Below are 14,961 nucleotides of genomic sequence, written 5' to 3' on the forward strand. Positions count from 1 at the left end.
ACGTGAGACGAGACGGAGTGCGTCTGGGTGGGGCATGCATGTGACTGGTGGTCTGACACGACAGGTTCCCTACTAAACTGTCCTTTGTATCACGATCGGTTGTAAATATTACTACTTTTAGAATGAATGCCGGGTGGGCTCTAGTGCACTTGTTCTGCTGTTGCCTCCAGAGCTGTCTGTGCGGCACTGTCTCACAGAGCGCGCCACAGCACAGGGAGGGAGGGAGCGTTGTGGTGGAGGGACATGGATGCAGGATGCAGGATGCACATCTCCACCTCGGTTCATTGGGTTTTAAAACAACAACGTGCAACTACAACAACAACTACCAATGTGCAGCAACTACCAGTGTGCCAATGTGTGTGCAAAACCGAGGGTTTAGGGCGGTGTGGAGCTGACAGTCTGCCCCGACGCGACTGTGATCACAACGTATTACAGCCTAATAATAAGAAGATGAAGAAGAATGGTGGTGTAATGTATTAAATCTGCGATGTTAAATCCAGTCAGGCTGAGTGACAATAATACAGCCACTTTATGCGTTTTGTCATTATTCAATTCTATGTATAAAGAAACAAAATATCAAGAAAAATTGTTAGGCTACCATAAAGTAATGTATGTGGGCTACTCTTGGGTGAACCATTAAATAGGTGAAGCACTCCCTCTAGTGGCCAATTCTGAAACTGCAAATCTGAGATCAGTGAGAAAGTTAATGATTTAATTACATAATAGGGCTACTACACAAAATCACAAACAGACTACTGGGCATAGTTTTTAAATGCAGCTGCTTAAGTAACAACAAATAATGTATCGGACCAATCAAAACTAGTGTAACTGTTTTTCGCATTTTGCCTGTTTTGGCGTGTCTGAGCTGCCGTAGTAATGACAAACATTGACAAACAGCTGTTCTTCTGTGTTATATACTACACGCACGTGGAGGACGTCGCTCTAGAAAACCGCCTACGTGAGTTTTGAAGAACGAGGACTCTAGCGCGATGGACTCTGTGCTAAAAATACATTCGGGTTAGTGACACATATAAACACAATGCTTTGCTCTTTTTACAGCAAAGTTACCGCTACTGTTTTTCCTCATCAGACGCAACAAAAGAACAAATTCGTCAAAGGGTTTGGCGCTACATCGAAGAAAACAATCTGGCAAATTTTCCAAGACCTGTTTACAACAGAATACCAAATTTCAAGGTTTTCCCCTTTCATTTTCTGCACCATGATATCAGATGATAAGTTACAATGTATGCACCGAAGTAAAAGTTTTGTGTAGACAGTGTGAAAATTGTAACTCCTGGTAAAGGTGTGGACTGGTTAAACTAAACATAATGCATGGCTTCTTAACAAATTCTCATAACTTTCCCGTGTCCCTTTTTGACCAGGCTGCAGCTGAGGCCTGCAATAAGCTTACGGTCCTGCAGGAGTTCAAATCCAGCCAAACAGTCAAAGTTAATCCAGACAGACCTCAAGAGCAGGCGCGGTTCCTTACTCTGGAAGTAAGTTACAAACATGTTTCTGTGTTTTCTGACCAGGGTGCCTCCGCAGCCTGTACCAAAGTATCAGAACTCCAGGTCTTCACAAAGGCAGGGGAGGTAAAGGTGGACCCTGACAAACCTCTGGAGGGGGCCCGTCTGGTCATTTTGCAGGTAGCACCGCAAGAGTTAAACGAGATTTTGACGTGTTGTGTAATAATAAAAGGGACCATACTGTGGAAGAATGATCGGAACTGACATTAAGTATGATACAGTCTCTTGTATTTTGTAGTATTAGTATTCCATAAGTAATTTCAGGAGAAAAAAAATTGTCATTAGTTTAGAAATTACTTCACACTACATGTAACAAATCAGCAGAAAATATTCTTTAATTGTTACATAATATTCTCAGGCACAGAAAACATTATTGGTCCCTACTCCTCGCTTACGTACAGGCCTTTTCAACAAGATCACTCCACCTCCAGATGCCACCAAAAATCACCTTCGTATATGCTCTAGTTCACAGGTGTGTAATGTCAGAGCATTATAGCTATTATATGATTTACATATAAGTGACTTTTAACAGTTCATTTATACACCTTTAATCTTTGTTGTAGGGTGTGAAGGATTTCAGTGTACCTGTGGGTCTTGATGCTAAAATGAAGGTAGATCTTGTGGTTGTTGGCTCTGTTGCAGTGTCTGAAAAAGGTAAGCCCCCCCCCCCACACACACACACATACATACATACATACATACATACATACAACACTCTATTAAAGGAGTAAAAAACAAACAAACCTAACGTTAAAAATGTTAAAAGTAATTGAAAACTTCACACATCTCCATAATCAATCATGCATACATATATACTGCTCATGCTGCTGTGAGTGGCTTGTTTTGTTACAACATTAACATCAACTCTAAATGGCTATGAACTAAAATGAAAAGCCTTGCAGCCTTTTATCAGACGCTCACTGTGCCCAAGACCAACCCACTATTTAGTTGTTTAGAAACAGTATACCATAATGGCTGTTTATTACAGTTACAAATGACAAGAGGCAGAGAGTAAATGTCATGTTACAATAGTCTAGTAAGTTGTTAAATATGTGTACTGGCACAGGCTGCCTACTGGAACAGCAGCAGAAATAAGAGTAGGGGCTCTGTGTAATCAGAGCCATTTTGCTTGTTGTGGCATTTGCTGCAGCCTGCTCCCCATTTAAAAGGCCTTTCTACTCAAGACATTTTGAACTGCAATTGTTAAATCCCGGGGATAAGTGAGGCCGGAGTCTGGGAGGTGACCTGGAAATTCCTGGAATTAAATATCTAATTTAGGGGTTCTTGTTAAATGTATTACGCTGCTTATATGTGTGGTGATACAGCACTGATACACCAGTATTTAGCGGCAGAGTGATCAGTAGTTAGCCATATGATTACAACATATTACATTTACATTATGTGCTCTATTGACACATTTACATTACACATAACTCAAAATATTATGGGCTTTGAGACTAAAAGAGGTAACTGTCTGAGTATTTGCCCATGTTTTAACCACAGGTTTTCGTATTGGGAAAGGAGAGGGATATGCTGACATGGAGTACGGCATGATGGCCTCAATGGGAGCAGTTAATGAGTCTACTGTGGTGGTAACTGTTGTACATGACTGCCAGGTCAGTTTTATGTTTGACTTAGGTCATCTTAGTATAGTTTTCAAAATGGACATCCGCAAAACTGACAATTTATTTATATATGCCTCTAGACAGTGTGAATTTCAGATGTATTCTGATGATTCAATATTTAGGTGGTGGAAATTCCAGAGAGACTCATCGAGAGTCATGACCTGACAGTGGACTACATCCTCACACCCACCAGGGTTATAAAAACTGACTGTCAGCTCCCCAAACCACAAGGCATCATCTGGTCTAAGGTATTGTACTCAATAAAGTGTCCATTGGGTAGTTCTCTACAGATTTTGTACAGTTAGGTATTACCTTATGTTTTAACATAAAAAGCTTTTGTAGTGAAGTAATGTTAGATGCCATGAGAAGAACAGCAGAAATCATACATCGCATATTTTGAAACACTGCCCTCTCATGGCCACTCCCACAGCCTTCACAGACGATTGTGATGGTTCATATAATCAAATAGTCATTCCAAAGAACCAGTATTGTATCAGTCCAAAAAAATGTAAATTGTGTTGCACATTAGCTGCAAGTATATTAAAGTAATATAATTAAATCTGTACAATATTTTCTCATTCAAGATGAGGATATGTAATCGATGGACTGTGCACAGGAAATAGGTCTATGTTAATGACAAACCTCATGTATGGATACCAGTACTAGTTTCTTGAGACATGTGGTAAACAGGACCCAGTGAACTGTCAGACAGGAAGGCCATGTCTGAGCATCAAAGGCTCCTCTGCCCAGTCAGGGAGACTCTCAGGGGCAGGAGAGCGACAGGTCACTGCTCGAACAATAGTCCTGCATATCCTTTACACCACTGCTCACTATCAAAGGCTGCCAAAGCACTTGAAGACACAACAAATCAAAACAGGAGCCTTTATTTTTAACCTCTCAGGAAGTGAAATGTCCTGCTCTGCTGTACAGATCGGGCAGTTCTGTTTCTTTTGTAGTTTTGTAGTTCATTACTGAGTTTTCATTATCATACTTGCAGTGCAGTTGTTTTGAAGGCTCTTTTGTGTGCAGCTGGACATGGAGAAGTTGGAGAAGATACCAATCCTAAAGAAGCTTCGCGCTCTTGAGGAGCAGTCAGGGAAGGTTGTCACTCTGGGGGAGGTGCCAGCTAAAGCTGAGTCCAGTCAGGCCAAAAAGCCAACCACATGGGCGCCGAGACAGAACTCACATAAAGATGTGGAGGAGGAACCCAAACAAGCTCCCAAACATGAGCAGGGAGCAGTGCCTCAGCAGAGGAGCAGGCAGAGAAAAGTGAGAGTGACAAAAGCAAACAAAGAAGATGGTGCAGGAGTGAGTGAAGGAGAAACCCGTAAAGCAAAAGCTGTTGATACACAGAGAGAAAAGGGTTCGGAAGAGCCCAGTGGTACCCAGTCATTTCGACCTAAGTTCCCAGACACAGTGACCAGCCTGTATCTCGGGGGTATCCCACCCGAGCTGCGTGTGAGTGAGCTGAAGACTATGCTGCGAGAAAAGGAGGCTGTCCCACTGAGGCTCACCTGGCAGGGAGCTCAGCACAGGGCCTTCCTAGACTACACTGACCCCCAGGCAGCAGGGCAGGCCCTCACGGCCCTGCAGGACCTCACTGTGAACGGGTGCGAGCTGCAGGTGGAGCTGGCCAAGAGCCAGAGAAAAACCAGGAGAGGGCCACGCCACTCCAAACCAACCCAACCGGAGACTAAAACTACCAACCCAGAAAAACAATGCTTTAATAAAGACAATGAAAAGTAGAACCCCCCCAAGGTCTCCATAATTTTATGTTAAACAAGCCATAATAAGAAGACTTTGCAGGTTTGACTTAATATTTCATTCATCAAATTAAAGAACTCTTTTTGTATGCATACCATAATATATGAGATGGGTTTCTTCAAGGTGTTAAACAATATATTAGTTATTAAGTATAATATTGTCTGTTAGCAGGAGGGCAAGTTATTCAAAACTTTCATTTCAGTAAAACAAGTTAAATCATAATTTCGGACTGTGGAAAAAATGCACTCTTAACACAATATATAGTACTGCTAATTTTATGTCTTGATCAAGGTCAAACATATGCTTTTGAATGTTCACTTTTGTATCCCATTTTTGTTTTGTTAACAAAAACTAAATGGAGAAAAAAAAAAACTGAATAACATTACTCTGATTGTCTCTCTTACCTGCTAGAATTGTTGCTTTAAAGCGCTGACATTTCTCTGGAGTCTTTGCAGTGGAGAACAAGCGTGCAGCGTGTCTGTCTGCATGTAGCAGGCCAGGCCTGGGTCTGGATCTGTCAGTGTGGGCCATGTTGGGGAACAGCTGTGGAGCGTCCCATGCCTCTGCCACTCTCAAACTCACTAATGTCCGGGGCTTGTTCTGATCAAACTGCCATTCTGGCTCAGTGGCATTTTACTAGAGTTCATGCCGTGGTCATGTCATTGGAGAGTAATGCTGTACACACTAGACACCACGGACCCATGGATTCATATAAGCTACAATCACAAAATCAATACACACATACACGAGGTCGTAGTTTAGTATAGCATACATGAACCTACAAAGGTTCATGTGCTATGAATTAGCTGATTACAAATTTCAGTCACACAAAAACTATTTTTAATATTGAGGCACATTAACATCATCATTCATTAGAGCATATCCTAGGCAATACAAAATGTATATCTATTTTTTTTTATTTTAAAAAAGTTATTTGACATATTTTTTTTCATCTGCTTTTAGTTGTTTGTGCTATTACACTACGTGGTTTTTTTTTTTTTTTTTTTTTTTTTTTTTGGAAATAGCAATTTGACTACACTTATATTGTATATATTATTATAACTACTTTTTTGTTGAGCCTCATTTTATTTTATTCTCGTCTTGTGGACTACAATTTCAGAAACCATGTATATCAGAATTACTTGTAAAATTCTAAATAAAGCAAAAATGAATCCTGCATTTTTTTAAATAGAAAAACAAAGAGCAATGACTGCTGTATTGGTGGATTTGGACTTTAACAGTCCAGTAGATATTTTTATTCTCAATGAATCATTATAAAGCCTGAGTCCTCGCTTTAGACCCCATCCTCTATTTTCTAACATTACAGTGCTGCAAGGAATTATTTTATAGACTACAGAATATTTACCACAAACAACAACAGTGCTTACAATATATACTTCATTTTCATTATAAACAATTTTGCGCGTTCTGACAAATATTGCCAATAAACCTTTGCCAATCTAGTTAAAATACGCAGGCCCAGAATAAATAATTCGCGTTTATGGGTTATTCAAAAAGTGCCTTCATAATCTGTACACAGTCTGTAGGACATGCAACGTTATGTAGCGTCCAAGTGTTAACTCCAAGGAGAGTCTGCATTTGAAATGTTGACGATAAAATATAGTAATAAAATGAAAATGGACATTTACAATTGTCTCAAAATGAAGGTGGACAGCTGGTTTTCCAGAATTCGGTACCAAACAGCAGCAATTTTACAGTTTCTGCTCGCTGAAGTCAAGGATCATGACAATATTATTATTACTATCATATTATTACAAAATAAATGGCTGCGTCTGTATTTTGGCCGTGCGTAAAACGTGTAGTCCTTGCTACTCCACGGCCCGTCTTTCAGTGGTTTCTTGGCACAAATTTGCCTTTCTAATGGTTTCCACGTAGCCTATGTGATCACATCACGCATGGTTTGATGTCCTGGTAGGAGACCTGCTGGTGGTGGTAGTACGAACCGCTGCCCGGGGAGTGCATGGCCGAGGACGTCATGGCGTTAAAAGAGAAGACGAACTCCTTTCGGTCGCACATGCTTGGAGATTGGGAATGGTAACGCGGGATACCTGCAAAAAGACACAACAGGCCTATTGTTAGTTAACAATTTATAACTTGGAAGTGGGCCTAGTCCATAACTGGAAACTGAATTTTTTAAAGATTAGGCCTATATTACATTATATTCAGCACAAACATATTCCAATTCACTAGCATATTATTGCTTTCAGTGCATCAGGAAAAGTCAATTAGTCTATAATAAATTATGAAAAGGACAATTATGAATTTGGAGCTGATTGTTTGCATGTTTTGGAAGAAGCATACTTTTTCTAAATTACATTTTAAATGCCCAATGTGATAAAATGTTACAAAATTATTCTGAATCAAGTTTGCCTTTTCAAAACTATTTTTGTTTTAAGTGCATTTACTCCAAATCAATTTAGTCTGCTCTATTAAGATAGTGAAAAGTGGGAGGCGGGTAGGGTCTCTAATTGACAGTGGCTTTAGTTGCACGCGAGTCCCGAAGGACTCTGGGCCTCAGGGCAAGGCAGTCTCAAACTGCGCACATGTTTTTCTTGAGCACAAAGATTGGCACGAACTCCACGCTCCACTATCCTTCTGTTTGAGTTTATTTGACAAAAACTGTTTTTCGACAGCAGTGCAAGTTACCCTATATGTTGTAGGAGTGACTGAGGCCTACCTTGCAAATCTGTGGTGCTGTGTCCATTCTGATGCAGGTATGGCTGTTCGAGAGAATGTGTGGGTAGACTTGGCTGCAGAGGGTTCGTTCCCGGATTACATGGAGACAGGGGCTGTTGTTTAATGTACGAAGCTCCGTTATTGAGAGAAGCGGACGGCGTGGGGGCCCACGCTGATGCGGAGCTGGAGTACACCGGGTGCGGCTCCATGATGCCTCCGCTCGCGAGCAAAGGAGATGCTGAGTTGTCGTGATGAGGGTATTCACTCCCCGTGGATCCTGGGCAATTCCCCATATAAGAGTGTCCACTGTTGGTCGACAAATGCGACATCGAATGACCGGACAACGCCATACCTTCCATGTTACCCGCCAAGTGGCCGTTCATCATGCCAATGCCACTGTCCAGTGACAGGCTATTAGGGGGACAGGACAGGCCCCCGCCGCCGCTCTGGAAGTTGTATGACTCCGGGATGTGGTTGAAACCCAGGCCGTTCATCATGCTATACATGGGCTTAAGCGCCTGGCACTTACGTCTAAAACCTCTGGGTCGTCTTCTAAAGGAGCCCTCTTCAAACATGAACTCACTGGCTGGGTCAATAGTCCAGTAGTGGCCTTTCCCTGGCCGACCTAGCCCTTTGGGTAGCTTTATGAAACATTCGTTCAGAGACAAGTTGTGACGCACGGAATTCTTCCATCCTTGGTATGAGCCTCGGAAAAACGGGAAACGACTCTGTAGGAACTGGTAGATTTCACTTAGTGTGAGGCGTTTGGTGGGGGAGCTTTGTATTGCCATTACGATCAAAGCGATGTACGAATAGGGGGGTTTCTCCGGTCTACGAATCCCCGCGTTCGTCTTTTTGGTTTTTGTCGTGGAGGACGCGCTTTCCATCACCGCCGTTTGAGCGTGGTTTTTTTCAGGCACAGACATTGGGCTGCTCTGAGCAGGAGTCTGTGCTGAAGGCTGCTGAACTTCTGCCGTCATTAGAAAAGCTGGTGCGCACGGGGTACAAAACGACTCCACTTCCACAATTTCGATACTTTAAAGTGATTCAAATCCAAAATGTAAGACTGTTTAGTTTTACGCACGCGTGATAGAATCTCGACTTCTTCCTGACTGAATCCTAGGACCTCTCTTTGCTTCAAGTTCCAAAAGTGAAAAAGGAGCAGAACAGGAGCCACTTTCCACTGCACCTATGATGTTGTCGTGCGTCCCCCCAGCTCCGTTTTTACTTATCTGTTGCCATCAGCGCACTGGGAGCTGGATGTCTTGGCCGTCCTCTTGTTGGGACCCGCCCAACTCCCTCCTACTCCAGCGGTGGGCTGTTAGCGTGCGCCTCTGAACCCAAGCTCACTTTTCAGCCAAATCCTTTTTTTCTAACCTCCATGTACTTCAAATTATTATCTGTTATCCAAGATACTCTGAACATTGAAGGTACACAGTGAGACGGCATGGTAATACTTGTAGGCTTATTAGTCTGAAAAACATATTTAATGTTTATTAATCAATTCAATAGCATACTTTTTTACTATGATACCACCACACGGTCTTACTAAGAAATTAATGTGGAAGGATAATTATTCCAGACTCAAATCCTCTGGTCTGAAAAAGAGAACGAACACCATCAATAATTATTCAATTCGACGAGTGTATGCTCCAAACACGTGTGCTGAAGAGAGACAGGAACATGGGCAGGATGTTTATTCTGGGCAATCTAAACATTTTGCTTGCTCTTCTTTAAATATAATACCAAGCAAAGCACTGTTAGATAGGCTAATATCCAATCGAGTGTGATACAGTTGCCCTCATGCAGTTCAACAAGATGCTGGACACGTTTTTGCACAGGAATATTGTTTGTTTAATGAAGTCATAATATTTACGCAGGACGCGGGAGGAGAGAGGTGCAGCACGGCTGAGAAGTGCGCACTCAGACTCGGACTGGGACGAGCGACGAGCGTCTCCAATGGCTTCTCAGTCTGAAGTAAGTTCATTTTTATTGTTAACTCTATTGTGTTAATGAACAGCCACCAGAGTGTAGAAAATCTAACATTATAAATTTGCTTGTCTGCTTCTCTTAGAAGACTACGATCTCACTAAAATTGTTGTTGTCCTTGTTATTGGCTCATTACATGACTGACACGCGTCTGCCATATAAGTGATCAAGTTTAGTTATATCTATCAAAGTATAGGCTATATAAGACATCACTGGTCGTTTTTGGTGTCTCTATGGTAACGTTTATAGAGTCAAGAACAAAAACTGTTTGCTTAATTATGAATAAAAGTTGAGTGGATTTGGCCAAATAATAATAATAATAATAATAATACAAATCAAAAATAAAAATGCATACTTTTCACAAAGTCTTTAAATAAATCTACAGTATGGTTTTACTCGGTGAACTCTCGGCCACTCGCCCGCACTGACATTTATCAGAAAACAGCAGACCACCCAGAGCGCACCAGGGGCACGCGCGCTCCAGTCCTCTCTCTGCCTACTGCCTTTCATTAGCGCCAATGACTTCACTCTATTACACCGCTTTCTGCCCTCACGCGCTCCTTCAGTCCGCGGCACAACTGGTTGATTTTTCTGTTTGAAATCACAACTTTGAAAATATTGTGCATAATCATATTAGCAGATAACGGTCTGATTATTTGCGCTTTAAAAATATTAAGATACGATAGACTTTTCCTTTTAATACTCCAGTTTTTTTTACCTAAAAAGCTGATGAGTATTTGCGTTTTACACCGGAAAGATCTTTCTAAGCACGAACAATTTGTTTAAATACAATGACCATGCAGGATGGAGAATAAATTCGAGGCCTCAAACCTTTCTTTATCTCAGACGGTGTCCTGCTTTTTCCATGACGTCTCATTATGAAATATTTGACAGCACTGCGTCCTCAGGAATGCGGGACACTTAAGTGAAGGTGCAGCACGCAGCCTTTCCGGGATGTAGCCTATCATTGCCCTTTTTTGAATCGATGTGGATAAAAAAGGAACATGACCTTGTAGGCCTATAACGTTGATAGTCAGGCCTAACTGTCTCATTAAGATAATCTTTCTGTATATTTTGTAATGTAATAGAAGTATATAGGCTATATATAAAAATCAAAGAATCTAGATGCAGAGTTGGAGAGTTAGATTTCTGTTAATAGCCAATAGCCTCATTTTTCCAAACATCCATGGTCACAGGTGCACTGACATGAGGCATTTTTACTCAAATACATTTGACTTGAAAGCCCTATTCTTATAAATAGACCTTCTCTTTGTTAAATTGACAAGACGGATAAAAAAAAATCGTATATATGCTTATATTTCAAATGGAAATAAAACTCTGTGATTTGCGCCACTGTCGCTAAACAGATTTAGGCTCTAAATCTAAACAAATCAAATGGGCCTAGCCAAATGCATACAATTTTACGTTGTTAAAAGTCATAGACCTATAACTATTTTTTTCTGATAAAATAGTGTAACGACATTATCCTAAATCGTGAGAAAAATCTGTTTTTCAGTGTTAAACTATACAAGCGAGGTGAGCACTTGAGAAGCGCGAACAGGCCCGGTACCTAAAGTCGCTCTGATTCTCGTTGGTTGTCGCGTTAATTAAAACCAGTATGGGTTGGAGGGAAGCTGCCCCTCATCACTTTCTACACGCTGTAGGTGGCCGTGTATATTTTCCTTTAAGTGATGTTTATGTGAATGAGAAGACATGGGATTGCAAGCAGACCCCTGATTGCGCGTGCTGCGTCGCAACATTTGAAGTCTTTTTGATGGGCACCGCCCTCGATCATCCAATCAGCTGCGGCACGAGCGAATGATGGCCTTTTAATTCCCCTGACAACGACCATGCTGCCACTATGAAGACGCAAATGTTGCGATGTGCGCTGTGTTTGAGTAGCCTACAGGTGTAGACTATATAGCAAGTTGTCACTGAATTCAGGTCTGTAGTAAATAACACACAAAACAATGACCTGTACGGTCATTCTTGCCTAATAGCCTACTGTATTCTTATAATAAGACAACGATCACAGTACCAGTTAAATCCCAATCGCGATTTAGACACATGCTGTTATGAGAAGCGATTCCCCGCTGCGCACTTTCACACGCGCTTCCCGCAGGCGCCTCTCCCACGAGAGCCATAAGGGCACATACGAGAAAGTCCAGTTTCTGAGTGTCCAGCCTTTTTCGTTTCGTTGTTCTTATTTTATTTATTGTCTGTCCTCTGGTGACCACTGTCGGGAGCGCGCCTTCACATTTTAGCACACATAACATTCTTTCTGGTTGGTTTTGTTACCGCACAGTTTGACATGAAGGACATGCATTGGCGAGCGTCAGATTTGTCCAGTTTTCAACAAATTCCACCTCGCCAAAATGTGGTCATCTAGTTCTTAGGGACTTTCTCCATTACTTCAAAATACCAATAAAAACAAGAATCTTCTTTACTAAATATTTGTAACTATAATTTCCTAATTTAAATATCTCACATAGGCCTATATATTCATAGTCTCCTCAGTTAAATTTTCATGACATAAAATATTTAACATTGCTCAAAGAATTGACTTTATTCTGATATCAGAGTTAATTTTAGGTATTTTTTAAAGTTAGCAACAAGGTTTCAACAAAGGTTCACCTTTAAACTTTTAATGTTTTAAATTAAAGATATTCTCATAATTTAAAAATAAATCATTATCTCTCTCTTGTGTTTATATCTATTAAATATTATTTTTAAAATGGCCCTGCCATTTTATGACATGGACAAGAGTATTAGTCATTGGATGTACTTTAGGCTGCGAGCCTCAGCCCCTCCTCATGCCCAATTTAATATACTATACTGTCCTGTCAAATAAAGGCCAGCCCCAAATAAATGTGTAAAAAAGAGTTTAAACTTTGCTCTATGCCCCCCCTTGTATCTTGTGGGATAACTGGATCCTGGGCATGGGATGGTTCCTTTTGTGTGCCCAGCACTCAGATGTGCGAGGCCTGATGATAGGTCAGTCAGGGTCTTATCATGCAATAAGGTTGACTGGAGCAAGATTGACGTAGAAATGCATTCATAACAGAAGAACAAGAGAAACCACAGTCAAAGAACAAGAGAGGACCACCAGCTCATTGCGGGTCATGTGCTTTGATACAGCTCATGGCAGTTTGATGGTGGCACAGGTTTACACTGTACATACATGTTTACATCAGCGACACACTGTTTACGCGCAGCCCACCATCTCTCTCTGTCTCAGCTCTGAAGGGGGATTTTCCTGTGGCAAACTTGCTATGGAAAAAAGTAATTAAGAAATTCCCAAACACTGCACCACAATGGGAGATATCGTTTGTGCAATGTGTGTTCCATGTCTCTTTGCAGTTTTTGTCTGGAATGGGTTTTTGGCTATTTTTAATCTGGACCCAACCTTACCTACCCACCTACAGACGGACCGCAAAGTGAAAGAAGGGGAGGGGGTATTTGAGGAGGTTTGGTAATTGCCTATTGTGCAGTTCATACTCCTCTGCTTTGGCATAAACAGATTTGGGTTGTTCGCAAGCAGATACCGATATCACTGAAGTAGCTTTCCAAAAAGACTATGCCTGTATGTGGGAACGATGGGATGCAGTGGTCAGAATCAGTGAGGAATGCTTTTGGGATGGTAACTGGATTCGCCTGTAATGCCTAAGCTCTCTGCAGCGGGGTGGGAAAAAGGCCCGCAGTATTTCCTGAGCACAGGGGGGTCCAAGCCAAGCATCACACGCATTGGGCATCGAGTGACATGTGCTCTGCCAGTCTCCAACCCAAATGACCCCAAAGAGGCAAAGACAGGAGAGCTGAGGGAGAGGTGCAGGAGGCGGGGTGTGCCCAGTGCCATGGAGGAAAAACAGGGCAGATGTTCCATCGCAGACTCCTCCATTTGTCGCTTTGTTTCTACTAATCTGACAGGAGCAGTCACAGTGGCATCGCAGCTCTGTTCCCTGTCTGTGTAAAGCATTACAGAAAGCTTTGTGTTATTAATCTGATATTGTTTGCATAGCTGCACTATCATCGCTCATGTCACAACAGCCTTTGATGTACAGCATTCTACGTTTTTTTAAAAAGATACTGAAAAGATCATTTTAAAAATTTAAAACCTGAAAAGCATCAAGGTTTTTTTTTTTTGAAACGTACACTGAAATGCAACAATGAATCTACAAGAATCACTACACAATTTTCCAATAACATAAATATTTTTCTTTCAATTGTTTTTGAAACCCTTTTTCAGTTTAATTTTTAAAAGTCCTATTAAAGTGTTAATGTCCTGAAGAAAATCCTTGTATTTGTTTACAAAAGTTGTATTCCACCTGCTGCCAGTTCCCCTCAGTCCCCCTCTATTCTTCTGTTTTAGAACAATGTCCCAGAAAGAGCCAGAGGACAATGTGATTGATGTCTACATGGATGATTTCAGAGGCCTGAAAGGAAGCGGCCATCCTCCCTTCCACCTTTATTTATAGGCAGATCGCAACTTTATTTCACAAAGAAGAGATCAGACCAAACAAATCATTATAATCTGAATTTTCTTATTAGAAAAAAATAACAGCTACGGATGGACAACTTTTGTGGCTATTGCTCTAAAGTAGTGTTTCTTTCAGACTGGCGCTGACTGGACTGGGCAGACTTTGGCTGTAGGAAGGCGTGAATTCTTCTGCAAAATGGAAGATGTCTTAGCAGGAGACAGACTGCGGCCCCCCACCCACTCAGCAGCCGCCGGTGACCCCTGACCTCTTCATGTGTTTATATCAGATGGTGGAAGTGAGAAATAGTGATGAGTCACCGGGCTCTGTGTTTACACTCTGGAGTCACGCAAGGAAGGAAATCAGGCCCGGTCTGGTGGCGAGGTGAGGAGGAGGAGAGGAGGAGAGGAGAGCAGCAGCACCGGCTTCACTGCGGCACATTCATTATGTCATATCAGCTCCGGAGGCTGTGCAGCTACAGACCTGTGCCGTCTGAGTCTGGACCATGCATCAGAGGTTATTGGTCAAATCATGCAAAACACAACTAGAGTCTTTCACTTGAGGGCCAGGGATTTTGTGAGAACATTTAAACCATTCACCAAGTTAATGCCACTGGCTAACACCTTAAATACATACACTAGTCTCCTTTTGAAAATGCAGTTTAATAAAAAAAAATAAAAAATTGATGGAATTTGTTGAAAACTGGATTTATATATATATAGTTGTTTTTTATTGTAAAGGGACATTGACAGTCAAATTACAATTAAAATTAATTTATAAGAATTTCTTTACTTTAACATAATATAAAATCTATCCAATAATACTAAAGTATAAATAGATTTAAAGTACAATAAATTTCATACAGTTATATATTTTTTCACATCA

General features: G+C 41.3%; 2 protein-coding genes and 1 long non-coding RNA gene across 4 annotated transcripts; 2 read left to right on the forward strand and 1 right to left on the reverse strand.

Annotated features, from left to right (window-relative positions):
• The first annotated feature begins 570 nt into the window (after positions 1-570).
• On the forward strand, positions 571-5,908 carry mthfsd (methenyltetrahydrofolate synthetase domain containing). 2 transcript variants are annotated; one of them, XM_020941659.2, is made up of 8 exons: positions 571-1,017; positions 1,091-1,194; positions 1,533-1,646; positions 1,885-1,998; positions 2,090-2,180; positions 3,030-3,142; positions 3,274-3,399; positions 4,181-5,772. In XM_020941659.2, the coding sequence occupies exons 1-8, from the start codon at positions 990-992 to the stop codon at positions 4,895-4,897; spliced, it is 1,407 nt and encodes a 468-aa protein (XP_020797318.2). In that variant the 5' UTR covers positions 571-989; the 3' UTR covers positions 4,898-5,772. The 2 variants fall into 2 exon arrangements, with proteins under 2 accessions (XP_020797318.2, XP_055010817.1); XM_055154842.1 differs by lacking the exon at positions 1,533-1,646 and adding an exon at positions 1,383-1,496 and having other exon boundaries at positions 582-1,017; positions 4,181-5,908.
• A 325-nt stretch (positions 5,909-6,233) lies between these two features.
• On the reverse strand, positions 6,234-8,843 carry foxf1 (forkhead box F1). Its single transcript, XM_020941464.2, has 2 exons — positions 7,614-8,843; positions 6,234-6,984 (listed from the first exon to the last, which is right to left on the reverse strand). The coding sequence occupies exons 1-2, from the start codon at positions 8,590-8,592 to the stop codon at positions 6,821-6,823; spliced, it is 1,143 nt and encodes a 380-aa protein (XP_020797123.1). The 5' UTR covers positions 8,593-8,843; the 3' UTR covers positions 6,234-6,820.
• Positions 8,844-8,918: 75 nt separating this feature from the next.
• On the forward strand, positions 8,919-14,509 carry LOC129409254 (uncharacterized). Its single transcript, XR_008632320.1, has 3 exons — positions 8,919-9,062; positions 9,493-9,589; positions 14,215-14,509. It is a non-coding gene; the product is annotated as an uncharacterized LOC129409254 (long non-coding RNA).
• The last annotated feature ends 452 nt before the right edge of the window (positions 14,510-14,961 follow it).

Source organism: Boleophthalmus pectinirostris, unplaced genomic scaffold (genome assembly GCF_026225935.1).
Source record: "Boleophthalmus pectinirostris isolate CB_2022bp ecotype Guang Dong unplaced genomic scaffold, ASM2622593v1 HiC_scaffold_19, whole genome shotgun sequence".
Classification (NCBI taxonomy): Eukaryota; Metazoa; Chordata; class Actinopteri; order Gobiiformes; family Gobiidae; genus Boleophthalmus; species Boleophthalmus pectinirostris.

Excerpts from the sequence above, each read along its gene's own strand:
- mthfsd (XM_020941659.2), top strand. The coding sequence starts at position 990 with ATGGACTCTGTGCTAAAAATACATTCGG. Across the intron at positions 1,018-1,090 it reads TGTGCTAAAAATACATTCGG|ACGCAACAAAAGAACAAATT; the intron begins GTTAGTGACACA and ends TTTCCTCATCAG. Across the intron at positions 1,195-1,532 it reads ACAGAATACCAAATTTCAAG|GGTGCCTCCGCAGCCTGTAC; the intron begins GTTTTCCCCTTT and ends TTTTCTGACCAG.
- foxf1 (XM_020941464.2), bottom strand. The coding sequence starts at position 8,592 with ATGACGGCAGAAGTTCAGCAGCCTTCAGCACAGACTCCTGCTCAGAGC. Across the intron at positions 6,985-7,613 it reads CAGCACCACAGATTTGCAAG|GTATCCCGCGTTACCATTCC; the intron begins GTAGGCCTCAGT and ends GTCTTTTTGCAG.